Source organism: Periplaneta americana, chromosome 16, assembly GCF_040183065.1.
Source record: "Periplaneta americana isolate PAMFEO1 chromosome 16, P.americana_PAMFEO1_priV1, whole genome shotgun sequence".
Lineage (NCBI taxonomy): Eukaryota > Metazoa > Arthropoda > Insecta > Blattodea > Blattidae > Periplaneta > Periplaneta americana.
The window spans coordinates 154,936,491-154,962,488 of NC_091132.1; the positions used below are offsets into that span (position 1 = coordinate 154,936,491).

A 25,998-nucleotide genomic window follows, 5' to 3' on the forward strand; every position below is an offset into this window, starting at 1 on the left:
GTTTGGATTGATTTAAAGAGAGGGGAAATCGAAGGAGAAAATTAGGAGGTGCGCAAAAGGGAGGCCGTAATTTTTCACTTCCAGATTCATTCTCTTGTAATGTAGGGTCACATCGATTGAGGGGAACATGAAAACAAAATGTAGAGTGAGAAATTAACGTCAGTACCACATACTGACGTTGGCACTGGAGTTGAATGGAAAGAATAACTCAGGCTCATTTATGACTGACGTTAATTATGTAGGCTATGTAGAGTCACTGAATGGCGAAAAAATCTCAGGGGTGTCCAATGCTCTCTGTATTATTTGTAATTGATTCCGTAGACAAGGGTGTAGCCTAAAGGCCAATGCCTATTTTCTATAGGGCTGTGTTTACTTCTATTTAATTTCACACTTAATTTTTTTTCTATATGGCGATCACAGCATAGATGACTGTAAAGCCTACTTCAGTTATTCAAGTTATCAGTGTCGTACTTTATCAACGTAATTAAGACAAGTTAGGCATGAATGTCGAATTCGTACAGGAACAGTGATGCCAACGGAAATGGTTTTCTCATATTGTGAATAAATATAGGTTAAATGGCCGTAGTATTAGTGAGTATGTGAACAGCAGAAATATTAGCGGCAGTCAGTGGCGTATCAAGGTCATCGGAAAGTGTGATGTGACATACTTACTGTGCTCGAAATAGTCCAGATGAGATGATGAAGGATCAGTGGCATACCACAATCACACAATAACAACAATCCTGTAGGTTTTGCAGGGACATTGACACCAACATAAATAATTTTGCAATATTTTTATTTGAATATTTCTACAGTAAGTAATTTAAATAGGCCTAATAATTATACAGTTAATTCAATAATAATAATAATAATAATAATAATAATAATAATAATAATAATAATAATAATGATGATGAGAAAGCGTCAGTGGCGTAACAAGCTCCAACAACAAAGCCACACAACACGAGAGTAATGACATCCTAGAGCAATGAAGTAACAGCATTACACACAGAGCAGTGATGCCAACACAACACATTTTCGCCGGTTACTGTAGTATAATGGTATTGCTGTCATGTTGGCAGCACTGCGCCTGCTCAGTCCTGCAGCATGACCGCTACTCCTGTGCGCCTGAACTGACGCGCCAGGTCCAGGGCCGTCCGTCCCTCCTTTTCCCTCGCCCCCCGCTCAGCGCCATGCTGCAACAGCAGCTGCACCACTGAGGCGTGGCCCACATGTGCTGCACAGTGCAGTGCAGTCCACTGGTCTGCATCATCAGGCTCGTTGGGCCGCGCCCCAGCTGCCAGCAGCAGCTCACACACTGCACGGTGCCCACTGACTGCAGCCACATGCAGAGCAGTGCAGCCCTGTGGTCCTCCCTTCACATCCAGGCGCGTTCCGGCAGCCAGCAGCGCCCTGCACGCATCCTGGTGGCCTCTATATGCTGCCAGGTACAAGGGCGTGCAGCCATCATGATCCACGGCGTTCACCTGGCTGCCTGCATCCGAGAGCTGCAGCACCCTGTGTGTGTCTCCCCGCTCTGCTGCCCGGTGCAGACGACTCCTGCCTTGCCTGTCTTTCTGCTCCAGGTTGGGCCTAATCTCAGCCGCAGCTCTCTGCTTCTGCAGAAGACAAAACAATCTGGTCAGAGGAAGCTCAGTCAGCTAGGTGACAGTTCCACTCGCCTGAGTGAAGCTGATGTCAGTAGTAGTGACAGTACCCGTAACTACAGTAATGTCAGTAGTAGTCACAGTAGCCATAACATCAGTAATGTCAGTAGTAGTGACAAGCCATAACTACAGTAATGTCAGTAGTAGTGACATTAGCCATAACTACAGTAATGTCAGTAGTGACAGTAGTCATAATTACAGTAATGTCAGTAGTAGTGACAGTAGCCATTACTAAAATAATGTCAGCAGTACTGACAGTAGCAAAACTACTGTAATGTCAGTAGTGCTGACTAGCATAACTACAGTAATGTCAGCAGTACTTACTGTAGCATAACTACAGTAATGTCAATAGTGCTGACAGTAGCATAACTACAGTAATGTCAGTAGTACTGATAGTAGCATTACTACAGTAATGTCAGTAGTAGTGACAGTAGCCATAACTACAGTAACGTCAGTAGTGCTGACAGTAGTCATAAATACAGTAATGTCAGTAGTAGTAGTGACAGTAGTCATAACTACAGTAATGTCAGTAGTGACAGTAGTCATAACTACAGTAATGTCAGTAATAGGGACAGTAGCCATAACTACAGTAATATCAGTAATAGCGACAGTAGCCATAACTACAGTAATGTCAGTAGTAGTGACAGTAGCCATAACTAAAGTAATGTCATCAGTACTGACACTAGCAAAACGACAGTAATGTCAGTAGTGCTGTCAGTAGTATTACTACAGTAATGTCAATAGCAGTGACAGTAGCCACAATTGCAGTAATGTCAGTAGTAATAGCAGTAGTGATGGTGGTGGTAGTAGTTCTAGTCTGAAAACTGAAATTAAGTTGGCTCTCCAACTGCACCTGGTCGCAATGTGTGTTGTAACAGTTTGTATCAATCATTGCTCATAACTGTAACCATGGCAACAGCTCACACTTACTGCTACCTTCTGGCGCTCTGCTTGCAGTTCCTCTGCCAGCTTCTTCAGTTCCTCCCCATTCGCCTGCAGTTCTTCTCGGAGAGCTCGCAGGGCTTCCTCGTTACTCTGTAATTAAAAACAAATCAGGTTGAGAAGAACCTCAGATGTCGATAACGTGACTGGAAACATGACTACTATGATGATGATGGTGATGATTTTATGATTGCAATAATAATTTATTATTATTATTATTATTATTATTATTATTGTTATTATTATTATTATTAAAATGTGCAATAACTGAATGGAGCTCGAATAAACTCCACGGTAACTATAACCATGATAACAGCTTACACTTACTTCTTCCAGCTGGCGCCTCATCTCCCGCTCAGCCTCCAAATCTTTTCTCAGCTTCCCCAGCTGATCCTGGTAACTCTGTAATATAAACAATTCTGGATTAGAAAAAGCTCAGCTGGTTAGGTGACAGTCTGACTTAAAGCAACAGGTTTCATGAAGGAATCAAGCTGATGGCTGGTATACAGCATCAGGAAATGAGACAACAGGTACCAACGTATAATTTTTGCATATAGGCTTTCAAATAAAACCTCTCATCCTCCCTATGGATTTCCCCAAATAGTTAAATACATGTTATCAATGCTCAAATAAATCGGACATCTGCCGAAACATAATCATCATTTTCATTATGAAATTTTAAGAAATGGGCTACAGATCGAATACACTACGAGAACAAACTGCAATTTTTATTTTCATGATAAGCCCTAAAAGAAATGGGCCGTGGATTATCTAACTACCCAGAACATAATTCAGACTTTCATAAGTCCTAAAATAAATGGGCCGTTGGTCATCTAGACCAGTGCCCATCTAACTTTATGAAGGTGCTGTCCATTTTTTGGCGAGACATTTCTTTACAACACTTCTCCCCCACTACCGTGTATGTACCTCTTTCAAAAAGTACAAATTTATGTAAAATCGAAAAAAAAGTGTGAGTGTACTGAAAACCAGTCGGTAGCAGCCAACTTGTAAGATGAGAAATCGGAATATGCAAACCTACTTTAAAATTTATTCTATTTTGCTTCTTAGACGTGCCTTCCTTATTCATATACCTTTCAAACTTTGAATTCCAGTTTGCAAGGTGTTAACAAAATAACAGTACAAGCTGAAATTGGTAGATTTGTAAGGAAACCTGAATTGAGGGGCTGGGTGCAAGAAGGGCATTTTAGAGGATGTGCCCTTTTTGAGTAAAACGCTATATTGTGTTCTCTGATTTGTTATGCATATGATCACCAAGTTGTAGCTCAATACTGTGATCATAGAGGTCAGGAGTACCCAAAATGTAAAGGTATGCATAGGTAACATTATTACGGTTTGAATTTTCAACATCAATTTTCTCATTTTCTCATTTTGCATTTGAGAGAAGTGCCTTTCTTGCACCCAATCCCTGAATTCTGCTTGGCATCACTTCAAAGAAAGAAATTTGATTGATTCTATTGTATTAAATAAGCTGTTAAGAGGTAAAGTCGTGAAACGTGAATTGTTAAACGTTCGGGAATTTAAGGCTTTGCGATTGTTTGCACTTAAAAATCGTCGATAATTTTTTCTCTAAGTTTTCCTTATTTTCGTCAAAAAATATTCCAAGACATTATGAAATTATAGGAGCAGTCCGCGATAAAATTCCATATTTCGATTATATTATAGGATGTTTACCAAAGTAATCCTTGGATTAACGGCGTTTGTCGCATCGCTCTACGCCTTTTAATATTTTGTAAACTAAAGGTCTTACTGCAATCTCTGACGTCATAACCACTGATCGCTTTATAAGACTGCGTTGTAGTTCCGTTTGACATACAGCGTAGAACGAGTAAATATATATTCATACGTTACAGTCAGTTATTATTAACACACTTAGGACCTATCACATGCATATACTATAATAATAATAATAATAATAATAATAATAATAATAATAATAATAATAATAATAATAACTCACCCATTTTGAATTTCGAACTCATAGTGATTAGAAAAACTTGGGTCTGGTAAGGGTTCAAACTGAAAAGGTTTAATATGTCGATCCATTATAACCTAATTCAACGCCTTCACTGAGTGAGTGAATGTATGTGAGACGTGAAATATTCGTTATGAATGGACTGCAAATACGTGTTTATCTCACGTCAACAATAAATTAGTATATGGTTTATATTATTCTATTGCGTCATAGTTGTTGAGTCACACGGTTTAGGCACGAAGCTATGTTTGGGGAACCTCTAAACATGTGAATCATCGAATTGCGGCAGTTGATAACCAGAACTATTTCCAAGACATTTATTTATCTGTATAGTATCTTCTCTCCACCCATTTTTCTTCCAGCTGTATGTTTTATCTTCCACTTATCGTTTAGTGGCTTTAGAGTACTGGAGTCTAGAACCAGTTACATCTCTTTTCACGTTGTAATTATGGTCCATTATCGCAATCATAGTTCTTGTTACCATTGCACCACATGGGAAGTGTTTTCTGTTAGGAGTATAAAGCAATCTCTCGTTATGGTATAATTCATATTTGCTGGTGTGACAAAATTGATTAGTCTGATTTAGGTCTTTTAAAAGGGCAGGGTTACATACAACTTTTTTCAGAGCATTGTAATCGCTGGATCCAGGTTCGATCCATTCCCTCTCACTATTGTATGGGTGAATGTGTGCACATTTTTTATTATGTCTCTGTTTCTCCCCATTCGTGTATATTACAAACATGATTTAATACAGAAATGAATCTGTCTTCTAAGTCGTCAGAATCACCTTCACATGTAGCACAAGACCACATAGGTGATTTACGATGCTTCTTTCCACATTTGTGCGGCGCCTTTAAGCTTTTTGCCATGTGCCAAATGTCAAATTGATAGCCCATCCATTCATATTTGGTCCTTATCAATTTCCTAATTCCTCTATGGCGGTCCGACAGAAAGAGGGTAATGTTCATTTTTTCTTTTAGGCGATCTAGAACTTTTTCGCATGCTGCTTCGCCTACAATTAGACCTTTTTGCAGAACTACGAAGTCTATAATCTTATCTGAATCGAGGTCCATTACACTGTAAGTCACATATTTTGCACTGTAACTAGGTGGCCATCACCGCGATTCGCACGTTTTTATCTTTTAGGGAATTGATAAGTTATTCATGAATCTGAAAATAAGTACATCAGACTGTTGGTTCTACGAATTTTGAAATTATTTTATAAAATGTTGTCTTGCCGATGAAACATAGTTCTCAAGTTTTTTAAAATTTTTCAAACAATTTGTATCTTATATCGCACAAGTATAACGCAGAACTCACTGCTATGCTTCACCTCTGTTCGGACTTCCACTCCCAATTACGGGCATTCTGGCACACTGCATTAACTTTCAGTAATGGTCCTATTGTTTCAACCAAATATTTGTAAAAGTGGAATGACAAATATTACAGAAGAAAAACAAAATTTCTAACGCTGACCAGAATAAAAAAAAAATCACTTTTTGACTCCCTATTTACTTTCTGTTTCATGTGCAGCGTCCTCGGAACCTGATGAATTAGAATTTGAAGTTTCTTCTTCTATTTGAAAATATGTCTCTAAGTCAGTTTCTGCTCCCCCACATCTGATTCACCACACACATTTCTTAGCGTCTCGCACCCTATCTCACACTGCACAGCTTTGTTTATATTAGGTTCCTGTGAATTTTCAGCCTCATCGAGAACTACACACACGTCAATATTTTCAGCTACAGGTGCATCACTGCAACTTGCTATTGCTTCTTCGACGACCTTCTTTCATTTATAAGTAGACATCGGATTTTTAGGCACTAAAAATTGCAGTTGTAGGCGCCTAAAAAAGCTCAAAATTTGTAAAATTAGGCTCTATTTTAATGAAAATAGGCATTTTAGGCACATCTAGGTATCATACTTATTTCTTTCACTGAAATTTTTAGTTATACACTAAAATACGCACAAAAAAGTATGTTTAAACATTAAAAAAGAATACTATATTACATTTATAAACAGAGCTGCACAAATTTAATATATTGAAACTAATGAAATAATGATTATTGATATCAAGATTACTCATTTTAAGTTATTGAAATTCAGTTCCATGCTCAGACTTTATTATAATTATCTGCACAGTACACCACCAGAATTTTTTCTAAATTCTCCACAGTTAACCTTTGCCTTTTGTCACTGAGAATCATTTTGAAAGCAGAAAAACTTCTTTCAACCGAAACTGATGTGAGAGGCGCAAATTTTAAATTAGGTACAATAGAAACATCAATACTTACTGGAACATTTACACTTTCCCCCGATATCACTCTTGATACTTTTTCCAACAATGAAAATCCTACATTCTTATTTAATATGTTGTCCCACTTATTTTTAACTTTTTTCCCAGTTTCGCCCAAAGCAGAATGTATGTTCACTTGAGCTTCCTTTACTATTGCTATTTGGCTACAAAGAGATTGTTTTTCACGTTCTAATTGTTCAATGCTTGCAGGTATGAAAGAAAAGTTTGATGTTATGTAGGCAATATCGTTTTTCACTTGTGAGTCATTCAGACAATCTTTCACTGCTTTCACACACGCTGCACTATCAGTTTCAGGTAATTTATCAATAACTGTGATCACTTCTTTAAAATACTTAGAATAATACACCACTAACTGAATCCAGGTTCCCCATCGTGTAACAACCGGCTGAGGTGGGAGTGGGATATCTGGAAAGTTCTCTCTGAATATTGAAATCCTGGATGGGGCTTTACAAAAACATTTTTTTGTGTTAGAAATAAACGAATTGACAAGAGGAAATTTATTCCGGATTGTTTCAGAAACCCTGTGAAGGCCATGTGCTAGACAGGTTACATGCGTGAGGTTAGGATCAAATGTTTTAAGAAGTGGAGCTGCAGCAAACATGTATGAGGCAGCATCAGTACAAAACAACAGAACTTTAAATCGTCTATATTACCTGAGTATAAAGACTGTAGGCCTTTATTTACAAAATAAGCAATGGCTTGGCTATTCACTTTCGAAACTTCCTTAACACATACGAGGTGTGGAATCGAAGGTCCATCAGGACTAAGTTTTCCTACTACCATATTTGCTATATACCTATTCATAGGATCTGAGGTTTCATCCACAGAGACCCATATGTAAGAATCACCTATATCCTCCCGAATGGAAGCTAAAGTTTCATTGTATATTCTGTCTAAGTAATTTTTCTTAGGGTCGACTCAGATGGGATATTTTGTTTGCAGTATTTTTGTAAAAACTGTCTTAAAACCGGATTTTCAATTGCATTCCAGGGAATGTTAGCAGCAACAAACGCTCTGGTTAAATCAGCATAGAAATTGCTGCTAGATTGGATGAAGTAGGCTGTGTTAGTAAAGTTTGTTGCAGTTGATTTTTCTGCTGAGCTTTAGCCTTATGAGCCGCTCCTTGCACATGCTGCTTTAGGTGGCACTTCTTTTCTTGCGAAATCTAAAAATGTAAAGTAAACTGAATTAAAATAAAATCCTAATTGTTGTATTGCCGTATTTCTATCACAAAGTTAGTGGGTTCGAACAATCAAAATTTTAATGTCCTGCAAATACTTTAACTATCGGAATTTAAAAGGTTAAAGTGTAGTGGTCTTAAAAAGAATTATACCTCAGGATAGCTCAGTCAATGTATAAATATTATAGGCCTACTCATTAAAATTAATAGAATTTATATATTTCAACTATTGTTACATACCTGTTTGCTACAAATCTTACAGAATATTATTTTTCCATCATAAGTGAATTCTGAATATTCTGTTAGCCATTGCCGGATCAATGTAGATTTTGCACTTATATTTTTCGGCATTATCGCGTTAAACTTCACAGGAAAACTTCCTACCGCTCAAAACTTCTCAACACAAATAAGGTGAGGGAAAGAGCAACTGTTAACGAGCATTCAAATGAACCGTTGTTATTGAGATTCAATTGGACAAAAATACAAAGTTCCACTTATTGTTGCATTTCCTGGTAGTGTTAACACTAGGAGGGCCATTCTTTTAAATATTTTGTAACGGTTTACCCTACTAATTCGCAGTTTTACGACTTTTCATAAATATTTCAAAAACACTCTTTCTCCAAAAATTGTGATTTTATGACACTCTGAAGGGCAGTACAGCTAATCGGTTTCAGACCGAAAACAGTAATTTTTATAGTATAGTATATCTCTGAATCGGTAGCAGCACATGTTGTGATTGTTGCCTGCTTCAAAACTAAGGTTGGTTCTTTGTCGGCATTTATGCCTCCAAACATGTTAAATTCGGTGAAATCTATTGCGAGTGTCGTGAGATTCAAAACATTTTGTTTCCTTTATCAATGGTTTCATGGCCGGTGTGAAGCAAACTTTCCACTTTTTAAATGCCTTAAATTTCGCAGTGAATGCATGTATAAATTATAAAAAGTAAGAGTGAAATGCGAAACTTTACAGTGAGTTAGGCATTTTTAGGCGAATATTAACAAATTAGGCTCTAATAACCGTTTTAGGGCATTTTAGGGCACTATAAAACTCTTTGAATACCTTTAAATTTCCATGAAACACAAATATTAATAATTATTTTTACTTTTCTCCTAAAGAAACAAAATAGGCATTTGCCCTAGAATCCGATGTCTGTTTATAAACAGAGGAGCGCGTAGTATCAGAACTGTCTTGGGGAGATTCTCCTTTCAAAAATAAGGAAGGAACAGAAGTTTGCTTCATTTTCATAGGACTTATATCGTCTTTCATGAAACGTATTTTTAGTAAAGACGATTCTTCAAAATCAGTTTCACGGAAATTACTGGAACACACAACAGTAGTTTTCGATGGTGTAAAACCCTTTCTGTTGATTTTCTTCACCCATATTTTAAATCTTTGCAGTAACTTTTCTCTGTTCGGAAGTACATGAAATGATACCCCTCCTCCATGTTCTGTTTTTGTTGTTCCCTCTGAACACGAAAAATCACAACACCACGGCATTTTAAACTGTATTACGATACAATTTCTTCTGTTTAGTCTACTGTAGTTCAAAATCGTTGATATAAAAGAAAATACGTCTACATTAAACCACAACATTGGTAGGTGCTGGTTTTATGATTAAATGAAAAGCAAAACATGACTTCACACAATCATAACTAAGTCCGAAATTCTGTTCACGTTTACTACGGCGCGGCGAGAGAAGATTATTTATTTTAATACAAAGTGCTGCGCTGCACTCGCCGATGTTCTCGGTCTATTACGCAATCACACCAGTTCAGTGGCTGTGACGTCATAAGTATTTGTGCGGAGTCAGTAACTGAAGAACCATGCCTCGCATTGACATGCGGCAAATTACATTCTACTTAGATTGAAAGACGTGTTTGATTAAAGCCAACTTAATTTTATCACGGACTGCTCCTATATCGAAATTAGGCCTATACTTTTTCTCTCTTGAAAAAGCGTTAGATTGTGTCTGAAACATAAAGCACCGCTTCTTCGATAAACAACTAGATAAAACTGCGGTAAAGTGATGTAACTCAATTACATATACAACTGTTCCTCTCCATAACATTATTCATAGTATTCTCATATCGAGTCTTACATTTTTCCCCCATTTACTTTACATTTTAATATTATTTTAATCCATCTGCGCCTCCTAATCTACATGACAACCCAAGGCGTCGCGACCCATACTTAGAGAACCACTGGTCTAAACCTGCCCACCCTGTAAATAATCCACATTTTCATGACTAGCTTTCTCCTCATCTAATCGACTCTAAACTAAGCACTGTCCTTGGACTCCTGTCACTTAAGCATGATTTACATGTTGCTGCTTTTAATGTTACTTCCTAGCTTCTTCTGTCGGTAACTTGATGCTTTTCCAGAATCAATATCTGGCTGAAAAATTCGCTAGCTCATAAACATTCACACGGTCTTATCTCCTTTTTTATTTCTTAACTGTTTATAACAGTGGAATATTTTAATAACAGTTATCACATATTTTTCTTTTCTAGTAGTAGTCAATTATTTCTTTCCATCTTAAGCTTGGGGGATATAACCTTTGCTTTCTAAGGAACTAGCATTGGAGGACCCAATTACACAGGACAAAGACTCAACACATCATGTCACACATGCGTCTTATCAAATATGGTTTGTAGACAGCTGCCTATATCACCACTCATGCCTGCACTGAAGGCAGATGTATTCACCAGTTGTTCAGAGATTCATTCCCTGAAGTCCTGACATGCCATTTCTTTCGAAACTGCTAGTAAAATCAACCATCTTATCGCTTTGACTGAGCATTAATGTTGGACACGTTCAACTTGTCATTTAGTGTATTTTAGTCAATGGGAATTCAAATTAGTGAAATAAATAAGCAGCTTCATTAGAAAATTTTGCCAGCAAATTGACCGGCGAATAAGGAAGCTTGTTCAAAGCAAGTACAAGCAGCGCCATATAAATCACACTTTAGCTATCCCCTCATCTAACCCACTCAAACCTCCTCATTGGGTTCGGCCTCCTCTCACTTAATAATCGCCATTTTCGTCTTTCAGATATTGCCAGTACGGTTACAGTCACTATATTGTGATATGTTATGGAGTACCCATATTTATCATTCAGTTAAGTGCTCATTTGAACACACTTTAGCGCCTGCATGTCTGCCTATTTTAAAGTTTGTTGTGCTTACTGCTCCAACCTTTAATGTACCCTCAACTGCCCAATTACTGTATCTGTAACTATGGTAACAGCTCATCACTTACTTCTTCCTGCTGGAGCCACAACTGCCTCAGTTCTGCTTTCTCCTGTAACGACAAAGGAATCAGGTTCAGACGTAGCCCAGTCAGTAAGGTGGCAGTACGATGAGAAACAGAATAACACACAACCAACTACTGAGTGTATTGTAGGCCTACTAAACAACACGACATTTCCAATTCTATCTTCGCATTTTGTACATGCCTACAAATTTGCTTAAATATTTTTCAATTTCCCTCATCATCCACTTTCTGAATGCCTGGTATGAGCAAATAGTTCTGTGGAATACAGCCTTACTGTGAGCCAATCTAAGGCGTTCAGCAGTAACTGTAAATATAGCAACAGTGGAACTCTTACCCTTTCCGATTCTTCTTTGAGCTTTTTCAGTTCAGCTTGTGTTTCTCTTAATTCCCTCTCTCTCAGCTTCAATTTCTCCTTCAGCTCCTCAGTGTTATTGTTACTCCCTACTTTTTCCTCTTCCTTCCTTAATTCTAGGCCATGCAGGAACCGCGAGTCCATCCTCTCCTTGAGGACCCTGACCTCCTCTATGAGAGGAAGCAGCAGTCGAACCTGTCCCTCCAGGGTCTTCACTCGCTGCTTGAGGTCAGGAAGTGGGTTGGGTTTTGCCATCCTGCACACCAGAAAGCAAGAAAACAGTGAAACCTACAAATACTACTCACAAGTCAGTACTGACCTTCTTCTGTTAACACGTACTCCAATGATCTTATAGAAACTGTAATGAATGAGTGACAACGCAGCTTTCAAGGTCATTTCTGTCCAAGTACTTCGCTTTGCTCAAATATTTTACCGAGTCCGTAAAAATTTGTTTCAAAATATTATCAGAATAATAATACAGCTTCACTGACTGACCAGTGTCAAGAGTTAACCTCAGAATTTCGTACAAGTGGGGCAGATTAGATACGTTTCCACTTTTAGATAAATCGCATCTAGTTACTGTAACATTTATTACTGATTTTCTTTTGTTTGCAATTCAGTACAAACTTGATATAATTATAGAGAGTTGCAACAAATTTCCAAGTTCATGATCACGGGAAACAACAGTTGCTCATTTACACATTTTGGAATCTCAGCAGTGTTAGAACAATACAATAATCAGCACGGCCTGACATTCCTGGCATGTTACTTTTAATCTAAGAAGTTGCAGACATTGTTAATAAATACATAAATCCTAATGACTGATTTCTTGTTGTAAGACTCACAGTTTTTAAGATCAATTTCGTCATTTTTGGATTTGTTTCGTTTTTAGGTTCATTTTTTCAATTTTGGTAGTACATTCTTGGCCATTTTTGCGACTTTTGATATTAATTTGGATTTTTGTTTTGAATTAACTTTAATATAATTGAATTTTATTTTATTTAGTAGTTCACTTGCCATCCTCATTTACAGCAAAGGTAGGATGGAATATATTTTTCATGGAAGAGCAATTCAAGAACGAACAGTAAGCTTGATTCCTTGAAGAGTCCCAAGGCTTTAGAGAGAGAAAGCTACACAAACCAATGACCTGTTCCTCACTTTACAAATACAATACATAACATTAATAAATTTTTAGGATTTTCCAGGATTCAGTCAGATGTGACACTAAATTCTGTACAGATAACAATATTCTCCATTCCATGATGACTTTTATTTCCACACTCCTCATCCTAGCTGCAAATAGCAAACTTGTTACAGAGAATGACGTTGAAAAGAAATCATCAGCACAGTCCGTATTGTTAAGACAAACTGCAGCAAGTCACAGAAAATCATCACACTTTTTCAAAGAATTGTGCGATTTTCTAGATTCATTGGATATTCCTCTCTGGAAACTAAATAACAGAAAACTGACGTTAATTGTATAATCCAACACCGGACAATCAATTCTTAGTAATTCACCATATCTACGAATTATAGAAACCAGGATAGACAAACCCAAAGCACCTTCACAAACAGAAGATGTTAAAAAAAACTATACTAAAAATAATTCATAATTAAATCCATTTCAATAAATATACAGTATCAAAAATAATACTAAAACAATAAACTCCAAACTCAACAACGTAATAAGCAAATGCTTACGATGTCATCTTCGTCATCCATAACATAGCCTGGGTTCATTTCATGGTGCAGTGTGCTGTACAAATACATGAGCACAACCATTCGGCTACTCAATCATTCTCACAATAGAAATGATAAGCACAATAAACCTCAGGCTGCAATGCAAGATTTCGGGACCCTCCTCTGTACGAGAAAAAAAAATAAAGAAGAAATTATATTCTGCAGTGCTGCGAATGCAATGCAGAAAAAGCTGGCAAATTGAAGTACAGTGTAATTTTATGTTGTTTCTATTTATTATGTGTTAGTAAAATATATGTTTTATCTGAGAATATTGGGAAGTTACATTATGCAAATTATATAATATTGGTAGGCGCCATTTACTAAATCTGTGTTGTTTTCCATGGCGTTATATATAAAATTCGGTCATTTTTAACGTTTGAAATTTACGCCAAATAAGTTACAATTTTTACTTTCTTCATTGGATTCTGTGAGATGGTCCACACCTGTGGAGTAACGGTTAGCGCGTCTAGCCGCGAAACCAGGTGGTCCGGGTTCGATTCCCGGTCGGGGCAAGTTACCTGGTTGAGGTTTTTCCGAGGTTTTCCCTCAACCCAATATGAGCAAATCCTGGATAACTTTCAGTGTTGGAACCCGGACTCATTTCACCGGCATTATCACCTTCATCTCATTCAGACGCTAAATTGCCTAAGATGTTGATAAAGCGTCGTAACATAACCTACTAAAATAAAATTCTGTGAGATGTATATGTTAATAAGCACGTTTTAGTTTGCAGCCACAAATACTTTCAACATCTGCCTGTATATTGTAATGCACTGTTCCAGCTTTTCCCCTCCTGTTTCTTATAAATGTAACATTCGAGAGGTCTAGGATACAACAATACGAAAATACAATACAATACGAAAAATGACCACTTTCCAGTAATTCGTCCTGGAACCCTCGCATATTATATTGGTAATTATAATATGGGAGGGGGGGGGCTAAAACAGTGCATTACAATATACAGATAGGCAGTGGTGATATCAAAAAGTTTAACAACCAGTTCTCTCATGTGTGCTTATGTTAAACATATACGGTATATGTCCATAGTAATTGCAAATATTACCTAGAAATAATTTAACAACCAGTTCGTTCGAACCGGTGCGAACCGACCGAATATCACCACTGCAAATAGGCCTAAGTATGAAATGAATTTTATGTTGAAAGTAGTCTATTTGTGGCTGCAAACTAAAACCACGTGTTTATCACTATATAAACATCTCACAGAAGCTAATGAAGGAAAAAAATTGTGCCTTCTTTGGTGTGGTTTAGCTTTTTTGGGGAAACCAACGCAGAAAGATCAATATAGAGTATCCACCAGCCACTGAACGAATATTGCACACTTTTATCACTGCTAATTTTCAATACTTTTTTCACAACCACAACACATTTCAATTCTTATTCTACTACATATATATATAGAATTATTACTACATTAACACATTTAATATATCACAAGACATAGACTCAACAAACTAGATATAAAGTCGCCATATTTTCTTCATGGAATTACGATCCACTTCCACTAGATGGCTATCGACACCAGGAACAGGGCCAGCAATACATGCAAACGAAATTATACTAAACTTGAGGAATGTTACTAGAAGTGTGTTAGTTATGATGGCATGTAATGTGTATTCAATCTCGGGTGAGAAGACCACTATTTCTGTGCATTACATAATGGGAAATAGCGGTGCTTGATTTGCTCTATGGAACTAGAGTGCATAAAACATTATAATATTAAACGACATTTTACTCATTCACATGCAGAAGCCTACGGGCGTGGTAAATTATCAGGAACAGCTCGAGAGAAAGTCACTGACGAATATAAGTCAAAATTTGAGAATAATCCTTCACCTTATGCTACAAAAGCCGCTGATCGTGCGAGTTGTAAGACATGTGAACTTACTGCATCTTCGTCAAAACCATTCACTGAGGGAGAATTTTCTTATATATTGAATATTAGCAGCTGTGGAGGAAATGTGTCCTGAACTGATATCCACGTTCAAATCTATAAGCTTGTCTCACAACACTGTTGTACAACGAATACTTGAAATAGGTGACAATTTTCAAACAGCAAGTTTAACATAAAGTTAAGCATTTTATTTCCTATTCTTTTTAACCCTAGACGAGGGTGCTGATAGGAGAGACACTGCACAACTAGCGATATTTATTAGGGGTGTGGACATTCATTTTAATGTTTTTGATGGTCTCCTCGATGTTTCACTCAAAAGATCTCACATGTGGAGAAAATATTTTTGATGCTATAATAACAATCTTGGCCAAATTTAATACTGGTTTTATGTTTACTTAAACATTATTGTAATAAGCATATAAACTACTTAACCCAGATAAGACTGACGTCCTATATATGGGACACCGGGCGTTTTATTTTTTTAACATTATTGTGTAAGATTTTCATAGTCGGCAATCATGGTACCATTATTCGTATGTGTTATAAATTGCCTCCAATTTTTTTTATTATGTTCAGTCTGTCATAGTCATTGTTGTTAACATATTTGTGTGAGTCATGGCTGTGGAGCAGAACATGTTGTTCTCGAAGTCGGTATATATCACATGCTATAGGTATAATGCTTTTGATATTGATAGGGCATACTCGTATGATGTACTTCGTATATAATAATTCATAATTAGATTCAATTTTTTATTTAGTGTTATGCCATATCATGGGAAAGTTAGGCGTACTACATGTAGTACGTCAGTCATAAGAGGGGACATTTCGTGAGACTGATGGTACTCATGTTATTATAGGGGATTTTCACAAAATGAAGCCTTACAAATGATTCAGGACGACCAAGTTGCTATACCTAAGTGCAACATTTCCATCACCATTTTATCACCAAAAAAGCGTGTGGTAACGTAACTGATGAGGATTCTGGTGTTGAAAATAACCCTACAATTGACAATATGCCTGGTAGTCAGTTGCGAGCTGAGACGGAAGTTACCCTCAACACACAAGGAGAGGGAATGGATGATTATGATGACGAAAGTCATAATGGTGATGATGAACATAGTAAAGGCGATGGTGAGAATGGCAGTAGAAATACTAGTGATTCAGCAACTGATATACAGATGAAGAGAAAGAATAATAAATTTCAATTGGGAAGAAGTTGACATACAGCAGGGAAATACTATATTTTTCAATTTCCGTGCACACAGTTTCAAAATACTGTATTCTAGAAATTTGAAGAAGAAAATATCAGTGAAATAGCCTAATATAATATATTAGTACAACAAAAATATGGGTGGACCAAAACATCAATCTGTACAAAACATCTATTAGAAGCAAGAAATTGTACTTTAGTCTGCATTGACGTAGCAGAACAAAATGCATGGCAGCTATACAAGATAAACTCTAACGAAAAACTCGATCATCTTGTATTTCGCAAACGTCTTGTCTTATCTGTTCTCGAATTCACTGCTCGACATGTACAGTCAAGCGGAAGACCAGCAATCGTCAACTCACTGCACTCTCGGGCTATCATCTCTTACCTGCAGGTATATTTGTGGCTGCTGGCGAGTATGCTCTCTACCTAATCCTGCTGCACTTACCCTTTACCCATTTCAGCAAATGCTGACGACCACTGCGGTAGACCATCTCATCTAAGATTGAGCAAAAAGATTCAAGGTTTGATGGAAGTAATCATTTTGTGGTATCTCAAGAAAAACAAACTCGATGCAGACAGTGTCACACAAAGACAACAATAATATGTAAGAAGTGTGATGTTGGTGTACATGTAAAATGTTTTATCACGTATCACACACCATAAACATTCTAGAAAAATACAATAATCTTATTGTGTGTGAGTGATAATATAATTTTGTGTTAATTTGATGTATTGTTAAGCTAAACAATTTATATATATTAGTGCTAAACCGACTTATGTCATATAATGTTTTTGCATGGGGATATGACTGACGTCCTATATATAGGACACTGAAAATCTCGGAAACTATCAACATAAAAAATTTAAAAACAGCTTTGTTATGTTATATCAATTACAATTAAATAATTCATACAAAAAAAATCGTATTCTTTTTAACAAAAAATAATTCCGTCTTATCTGGGTTAATAATTACTATTGTGTTCCAAAGTGACAACGTAGCAGTAATTTCTATTGTATACATTTCACGGACCAATAGGCCTACTGAGAAAGACGAGGATGATGATGAAGTTTTTATAGCAATAAGTATGTACAAAAATAGAGGTGCAAAGTATATGCACATTACCAGCCGCTTCTGTTACTAATACAACAGCTCTGCTTACGTTCACGAGCCCAGCCTACCCTTTATTTAGACATCTTGGTTGAGTCAATGCAACTAAACGCCATTGCACAGTTAACACAGCTGTCCAGGGTAAACAACACAGAGTAACTAATGCTGAGACGTACGACCTGCCTTCATCACTGTGCACAGGTACACAAGCAACTCTTCATACTTTCGGTGCACGAGTTTGACATATGTGTTATACTAACATCAAAAAGCTAATTTGGATTGTCCAAAATGGTATTTCAAAATCCGTGTCACATAACGTGAAATCACCTAAAATCATAAAGAAATCATATGTTTTAATATGGCCTCCATTTTCTCCACTTAATCAGATTAAGCCTAGGTGATCTTTTGGTAAGCATGTTAGGCATTATAAAATGTGCCAACATTGTTGACTTTCTGTTAACTTATTATCGCGCCCCTGTCGTCCGCCAAGTGCTGCGCAGGGCAAGCAATCACAAACCTGACATCTGCAATTCTTCATATACACTTGTTTTGATACTGGATGAGTTCACTAGCATTGACGAATTGAAAGAAAATTGTTAAACGCACTGATGAAATCAGCTGCATTTTGGGTCATTTACAAAATTTGTATAACAAATGGACGATTGAGAACGTCAAAATTAAAGTACTATTTAGTGCATATTCTGCATGTATTAATATAGTGCAATGTCTCTGCCATAGTAATCAGCTACTGTACACTCACCTTGCTTTACAGCACTGTTTTGAATGATGTAGGAGACATGACATGGAGTAACAGATCTGACAGGTAACAGACTTGACAAAGCATACAAGCATGTGCTAACCTAAAATTTTTTTGCTTAAAAATCTTCAAAATAGCAACTTAACTACTGGACACGTGTACTATTATGTCCTCTTGATCTTGACTTTATATGTTATTTGTGGAAAACACAACACAAACAGATCTGACAGAGTAAAATGCAAACTTAGATTAAAACACAAAGCAAGAGTATGACACACAAACTCGCCAAATCAAAATGGTGAACATAACAATACAATCAAAATGGGTCTTTGTGCATCATCTTGGCTTGTGCTGACATCTGTGGGATTTCTTTTTCAACTGTATATCCATAGGAACAGAATGGTGTAACAGACCTGACTGACTTCCTGGACTAGAGTAATTATGTAATCATATTTAAGGAAATATAAACTCAGACATAAATGAAGAAGTTTTGATAATATCAAATGTTTCTTTAATTTTTTTCTCAATTACATTATTAAACAAACCTTTATCTGGACATAATCATGCTCCATTTTAAAACTTAACTAGTATGGACACGGCATTTTAGCTGTCACTATAAGAACTTTATTTTATTCTCGCGAAATATTTCACATGAAGGAAATAATTCTTGTGACTTTACTACATTAGTATTGAAACTACTCACTGTTAGGAATTTATAACTCTATCGTTATAAATGCAATAATGGGAAGGGTAAGAATTGATAGACATCATTTGTAAAACATATTCTGCAAATTATACTTTTACAATGACTCGAAGAAAATCGGATGTCATTGACAAGCTCTTATATGAACTAAAAATCGTGCCGACTTCAGTATATTTAATAGATTTTAACATACCGACTTTTTATGCAGAATAGTTCTCGAAAGATCATTTTGAGAAGCGTTTTTCCAAAACTCAACAACTTCAAAATTTTGAAAAATGAGTTATATATAATTTCATATAGTTTGAAGGTAGACGAATCGATTGCGCTACACAGAATTAGTCAAATCTCAACATTTCATACATTAATAAGGCATTAAATATTGAGGGTTTTTGCAAAACTCATCATCTTGTGACAGCGAGTTTTTTCAAAACTCAACTTTATTTTAAAACAGTGTTTCCATTGGATACAAAAAAAGTAGAACAAGGATTTGTATTTTTTCTCCTTCAAATTTTATTACGGTATTAAGTTTTAAAGATTGGCTACATTGCTCAGCTGAAATATCTCTCACTTGCCTTTATTATTTCCCCTGTTGACTCTGAACATTCTGGACTGCAGTACTGTTTGTCTGCTCATTTTAGTACAGAAACAGTATTGCAAGCAGTAGTAAGTATTCGTCTCCTATTCAAGAATAGAAAGGCGAAATGATGGAAATAATTCAAGCAAGAATAAGAGTCTAAAATATACTCAGGAAGCAGCAGGTGAGCCTGATGTAGATTGCGCAAATCAAGCTTTCAGGTATAACTCCCTGTAAAGTTGATTTGAATAATTTCAAAGGAAAAATTCAGATATAGATTGTTTTCATGGTTTGATGAGAGCGAAAGGCATAAAGAAAAGTAAATGTGAAGCAACAAATCTATCCAGAAATGATACGCTGAAATTACATTCAAAGCTGTATGATAATGGTAAGGGCAAAATAATACAGAAATTAAAATTGGTTTAAAATTCATTCGTGTAAACAAACCAGAGAAAAAAAAACATGATAAACAGGCTAAGTATGGGAGAGATATTTCACTAATTTATTTTGTTCCAAAGGAGAATGGGGAAGAAGTCCAAGTGTGTGCACCCTCATTTAGAAAAATTACAGGAATGTCAGTCAGGCGACATGTTGAGACGAATAGGTGAAAAATATCTAAGAGGTGAAATGCTAAATGAAAATAGACGTGGAAGGAGGATTAATGAGCGGGATGAAGAAATGACAAGTGCTATAAAGAGGGACATACTTAATTATCGATGTAAAGAGAGCTATTATGCTCGTAAGAAATGCTCTAGATCATACTTGCCTCCAGAACTAAGTATTAAGAAACTTTGGGAGAGATTCTGTCAATATCGCATGAAAAACGAGCTTTTAAGATGCTCCCTATCCAAATATAAGTCTATTTTTACAATTGCTTCAATCTGGGTTTTGTAAATCCGCGCTCTGACACTTCTTCTAAATGTGCAGGGCTTCTTGTTAAAATAATAAATTTCTATGACCTAAAAGAAAAAAATGACTTGAGAACTGACTACAGATTACACAAAAAGAGGGCTGAAAATTTTTTTGAAACTCTCAAGAGCAAAGAAAATAACACTATCACCGTGTGCTTTGATTGTCAACAGAATAAGCCTCTACCGAAATTATCAGGGGGGGGGGGGATATATTTTACTCTCGCAAGTCTGGCTTTACGATACTGTTATGGAAGTCAATGAAGGAGGTGATATCCGCCATTACACATGGCTTGAAACAGAAATGGCACGAGGTGCTAATGAAGTTGCTTCTGCAGTTCTGGACTATATTAAGAAACTAGAAGAGAAACTGGAAAAATCTACTGTGACATATACATTGAGACTTTTTTCAGATTCATGCCTATCACAAAACAAATATTCAATAATGATGAGTATGCTATTGAGATTTTGTGACTCTTCCAACGTATTCACTAAAATGAAACATTACTTTCCTGTTAGAGGGCCCAGCTTCCTACCACCCTATAGGGTATTTCGTGTCATTGAGAAGAAAAGAAGAAATCACAGTGTTATCGCAGTACCATGAAATATTGAATCAACAGGGACGGTGCATCATTCTGGGTAAAGATTGGTAAGTTTAGGATCAGAAATCAAGTGCAAATAAAATTCTTAAACGGAAGCTGCCATTTAAGATGACAGAAGTGAAGCAAATCACATATCAGAAGAATGGGAGATAGGGGGGTCGACTGTAAAGTAAAGAACGTCTACGGTTGAATTACTAAAAAGTGTCATCAGTAATTTGAAGGAAATGGACAAATATCTTCCAGTCAAGCCTAAAAATCACGTGAATACGAAGAATAAGGATGATGTGAAAAAACTAATTAAATATTTCGATACATCAACCGAAGAAGCAAAAACATTCTACTCACAAGTATTACAAGATTTCCTTAAATCGAACCAAGGAAAAAATGAAGCAGAATACCCAGAAGAACCTTTGTATTAATGGGATGTCTTGTGTTCTCAATAAAACAGAAGAAAAATTATTTATTACAAAAGTTAGGTATATTTTTTCATAAAGTTGTATATTTCAATTTGAAGATGTTTAGTTTTGATAAAAACTCACCAAATTCAATGCTATTTTCCGAGCTCTTGAAGTAAGTAGTTGATATAAGATGTAATTATCATAATTCAACTTGGAAGATTTAAATCATGCGTATATTTTAATTTTTGTTTAAATGTTAAAGGAAGAATATAAACAATAAAATGTGTTTCCTGAAAATTTTAGATTTTGAAGATGTTGAGTTTTGGAAAAATGCTCCTCAATTAATTTATTACAAACTATCACTAGGAAGGGCATAAATAAACTTCAACAATCGTTTATTAATAAATAGTTGGAATGTCTACATATCATTAGTCAACAATTTCAATTTGATGTATGTAAAAGGTAAAGGTATCCCCGTAACATGCCATGAAGGCACTTGGGGGGCATGGAGGTAGAGCTCCATGCTTTCCATGACCTCGGCACTAGAATGAGGTGGTGTTGTCGGCACCACGCTCTGACCGCCTTTTACCCCCGGGAAAGCCCCGGTACTCAATTTTATAGGAGGCTGAGTGAACCTCGGGGCCGTTCTGAAAGTTTGGCAACGAGAAAAAATCCTGTCACCACCTGGGATCGAACCCCGGACCTTTCAGTCCGTAGCCAGCTGCTCTACCAACTGAGCTACCGTGTAATAATAATAATAATAATAATAATAATAATAATAATAATAATAATAATAATAGTCGTCGAAATATTATGTCTAATATATTAAATGCCTTAATTCAAGAAGAATCAGGCAACAACTGCGACAAAATCAGCAAAATCCAATCGATTTGTCTTTCATTGCAAGAATTATGATATAAGAAAACTAAAATCCGTTATTGAAATGCAAACACTATTATATATCTACAAATTAGAAAAATAACTACAAAATAATTAATATAGTGGAACTGTAACTATTATGACAAATGAATATACAGACTACGTCTAATTTTGTTTGATCACACTTAGGGCATGAATTACGTTTATAATTGTATCTGTATATTAAAGAAAATCCTCACAATACCTTAAAATAAGACTTCGCACCAATATTTATACTTACTCTGCAAGGAAACGTGGAGAGTTACAAGACTAGAAAGGAAGTGCACAGGGAAATTCTGAAGCTGCCAAGACAACGAAACCGATGAATCCAGGAAACTAGAATCAGAATTCAAAGCATTACACAAATAGTTTTTATGGGAACTTGTACACGAGTAATATCACACATATACTCAAACTGAACAGTTTACAAGTGAACTGAAATATGTTACTAATTACATTTTGAGAGATACAGTATAGCTTATTTCGTGTACATATCCAGACTGTTTCCTCTTCTATGTTACTGAAAGTGTGCAACGGTCTTCCAACAAATTACTGATAGCATTGGTTGACAGAATATAAATCTCGGGGGAAAATAAAGTAACCATGCTATCTTTAATGAACTCAAAAATCTTTAAATATTATCTGAAATGAGGAAACTACCAAATTTGGAATGATTACGTCTAGGCCTAATCGTGAATCTGAGGAAATGAGAGGCAGATTTGTGGCGTTTGACTGAGCACACAACAGACTTGGCTTGTAACACGTCACTGTGGTAAAGAGATACGGTAACTGTACAAAATGTAAGTAAGAAGGATAATAAAGTATGCTTATACATCTTGATTACACAACTTTTAACACTGTATCACTTCGGAATATGTATGATATGAACTTTCTTGTGTTACATTTTAACGTACCTTGTTAACATGTTTTCGACCTATTTTGGGTCATCTTCGGAACTGGTCGTTGGTGTTCTTGGCGCCTCTTGTTTCCTGTGTGGGTTAGTTCGTAGTGTAGAGTCAAAGAGTGTAGGCCTATGTGTTTTAAAATTGAGTTATATGTTGAGAATATCGTTGGGGTGTGTTTTCGTGTGTGTGTATATTTCATATTGTTCTAGTGTGTTGAGTTTCTGGCTTTTTGGTTGGATGTGCAGTATTTCCATGTCTGTGTTGATGTCTCTGTAGGTGTGGTTGGCATTTGTGATGTGTTCTGCATATGTGGAGGTTTTTTGTAATTTGTAAACACGTTACAAAGATCACATCACAGCCATAACAAAATTACAAAACACCTCCACAAATGCAGAACACATCACAGATGCCAACCACACCTACAGAGACATCAACACAGACATGGAAATACTGCACATCCAACCAAAAAGCCAGAAACTCAACACACTAGAACAATATGAAATATACAGACACACGAAAACACACCCCAACGATATTCTCAACACACAACTCAATTTTAAAATACATACACTCTTTGACTCTACACTACGAACGCATCCACACAGGAAACAAGAGGCGCCAAGACCAACAACGACCAGTTCCGAAGATGACCCAAAACAGGTCGAAACATTTTAACAAGGTACGTTAAAATTTAACACAAGAAAGTTCATATCATACATACTCCGAAATAAAGTTTACCTTCGAACTATTGTTTCAATAGGAGAATGCATACAATTGTTGCAGGATATATAACTTACTGTACCAATATCAACCCCTAATTTACGTAATTTTAGTTTAATGTTATTTTTTAATATTTCAGTAAAAATATGGCCGCATCTACAACGGAAGAAGCGGTGATTGGATGACGTCAATAAGAGGCAATTGACGGCCATTTTAATATCATACATGCCGTATGAAATATGCTGTTATGAAAGTTAAATATGCATACTTTGGCAAATATCGATCAAAGCGTGTATATTGATAAAGAGTGCATACATACATACATACATACATACATACATACATACATACATACATACATACATACATACATACATACATACAGTCCACACCTGTGGAGTAACGGTCAGCGCGTCTGATATTAGCACTATAAGCCTGAACGTAATAATAAAAATTACGTAGGAAATGAGGGGAAAAAAGAAATTGTAAAGACATCTTCTCTACATCCGATGTGCCTCAAATCCTTATATTTTTAATGGTTAACTTTACCCCAGCGATCAAAGTTTATCCCAGTTTACGTTATGGGAAAAATTTGGAGCGCAGTAAACGAAACTACTTTATAAGATCTTACTTAAAAATCTTGCAAGACTTGAATGCCCTTGTTTATGACCAGGTGTGAACGGGCAAATTCGATCACAAATGTTGTTGAAATACTCCTCTGTGAAATTGCGCAGTCTGTCGGAGGGTGGGGGTTACATAATAGGTTGACAGTATTCGAAACAATTCATTTTGATACAGTGTAGCCTAATACAGTGGCGCCAGTGAATGAAAAATGGTGTTATTTTTTGGACCTTTAGTTTCTCATGTCTTGCGTCACAAAACTTCTCTGGGCGAAGACTAGGAAATTTCTCTCCTTGCTACCCACCTCCCACACCAACAGAAGTACGGGTATTCATTGAAGAAAAAAACAGCTTGACAAGAGAAGTTTGCAGTGAAAATGTGGCCAGTCCTTGTTGCCACATTGCTACAAGTGCCAGTCCTGAATGGACAGCAATAAAGAATGCAAAGCTAAATAAAATCTAGGCCTATACAATTTCATTTACAATTGGGAGGGCACGTGACCATGTGACCTTACGATGAAGCCGCTACTGAGTGTAAGTTGGATTTATCAATAACCAGTGCTACCAACATAATGTGAATAGTAAGAATTCCAACCTGCCACTCTATATGATCAATTTCTATGTCGTTAAAATATATGATTATGAAGAAGAAGCTGTTGTTACACAGCCGGAACTTACCTTGTGAATTGAAAATGAAGTTATGTTAACACTCAGCGAAACGAAGAAAGGTGTTACCAACAATGACACAATTCTTGTCAATCCCGAACACAATCGTCCACAGAGTTTGTACACGGAGAGAAAAGTGAAGAAGTTCGAATCAAAAAACCCTTGGTTGAAAACGTGAATGAGTAGTGATACAGCCCTGCTTTTGAGGAATTATGTAGTGCCTTATCTACCGAATAACAAATAGCCAGATAAAGCTGTGAGACAGCCAAAGAGTTTGTAATACTTACTAGAGACACATACCCGTGAGTGGCAGGCAAGAAAAATGTCACAAATTGAATCGGCTAGCATCCACCATTAAAGGGAGTGTTTGCGGCGCAAAATTCGAAAACAGTACCACAATACATTGATGTAGCCTGGTGATAGACACTGTATTAAACATCTTTTACAAAGGATGAGTCGTGATGAAATATGAATGGCAGAGGAGCGCTATATTTATTAAAGTATTATAATGGTTCATCTTTGGCGATATTC

General features: G+C 36.4%; 1 protein-coding gene across 3 annotated transcripts; it reads right to left on the reverse strand.

Moving 5' to 3' along the window:
• Positions 1 to 779: 779 nt before the first annotated feature.
• On the reverse strand, positions 780 to 25,712 carry LOC138691489 (26S proteasome non-ATPase regulatory subunit 10-like). 3 transcript variants are annotated; one of them, XM_069813462.1, is made up of 7 exons: positions 25,480 to 25,712; positions 22,798 to 22,892; positions 11,706 to 11,979; positions 11,357 to 11,398; positions 2,937 to 3,011; positions 2,604 to 2,702; positions 780 to 1,619 (listed from the first exon to the last, which is right to left on the reverse strand). In XM_069813462.1, exons 3-7 carry the CDS (start codon positions 11,976 to 11,978, stop codon positions 1,095 to 1,097), a joined length of 1,014 nt encoding a protein of 337 aa, XP_069669563.1. In that variant the 5' UTR covers position 11,979; positions 22,798 to 22,892; positions 25,480 to 25,712; the 3' UTR covers positions 780 to 1,094. The 3 variants fall into 3 exon arrangements, with proteins under 3 accessions (XP_069669563.1, XP_069669560.1, XP_069669561.1); XM_069813459.1 differs by having other exon boundaries at positions 2,598 to 2,702; positions 25,480 to 25,710; XM_069813460.1 differs by lacking the exon at positions 22,798 to 22,892 and having other exon boundaries at positions 2,598 to 2,702; positions 25,480 to 25,711.
• Between the last annotated feature and the right edge of the window lie 286 nt (positions 25,713 to 25,998).

Coding starts and splice junctions, on each gene's coding strand:
- LOC138691489 (XM_069813460.1), bottom strand. CDS start 11,978: ATGGCAAAACCCAACCCACTTCCTGACCTCAAGCAGCGAGTGAAGACC. Junction 3,012..11,356: donor TGTGGCTCCAGCAGGAAGAA/GTAAGTGATGAG, acceptor TTTATATTACAG/AGTTACCAGGATCAGCTGGG. Junction 2,703..2,936: donor TGAGGCGCCAGCTGGAAGAA/GTAAGTGTAAGC, acceptor TTTTAATTACAG/AGTAACGAGGAAGCCCTGCG.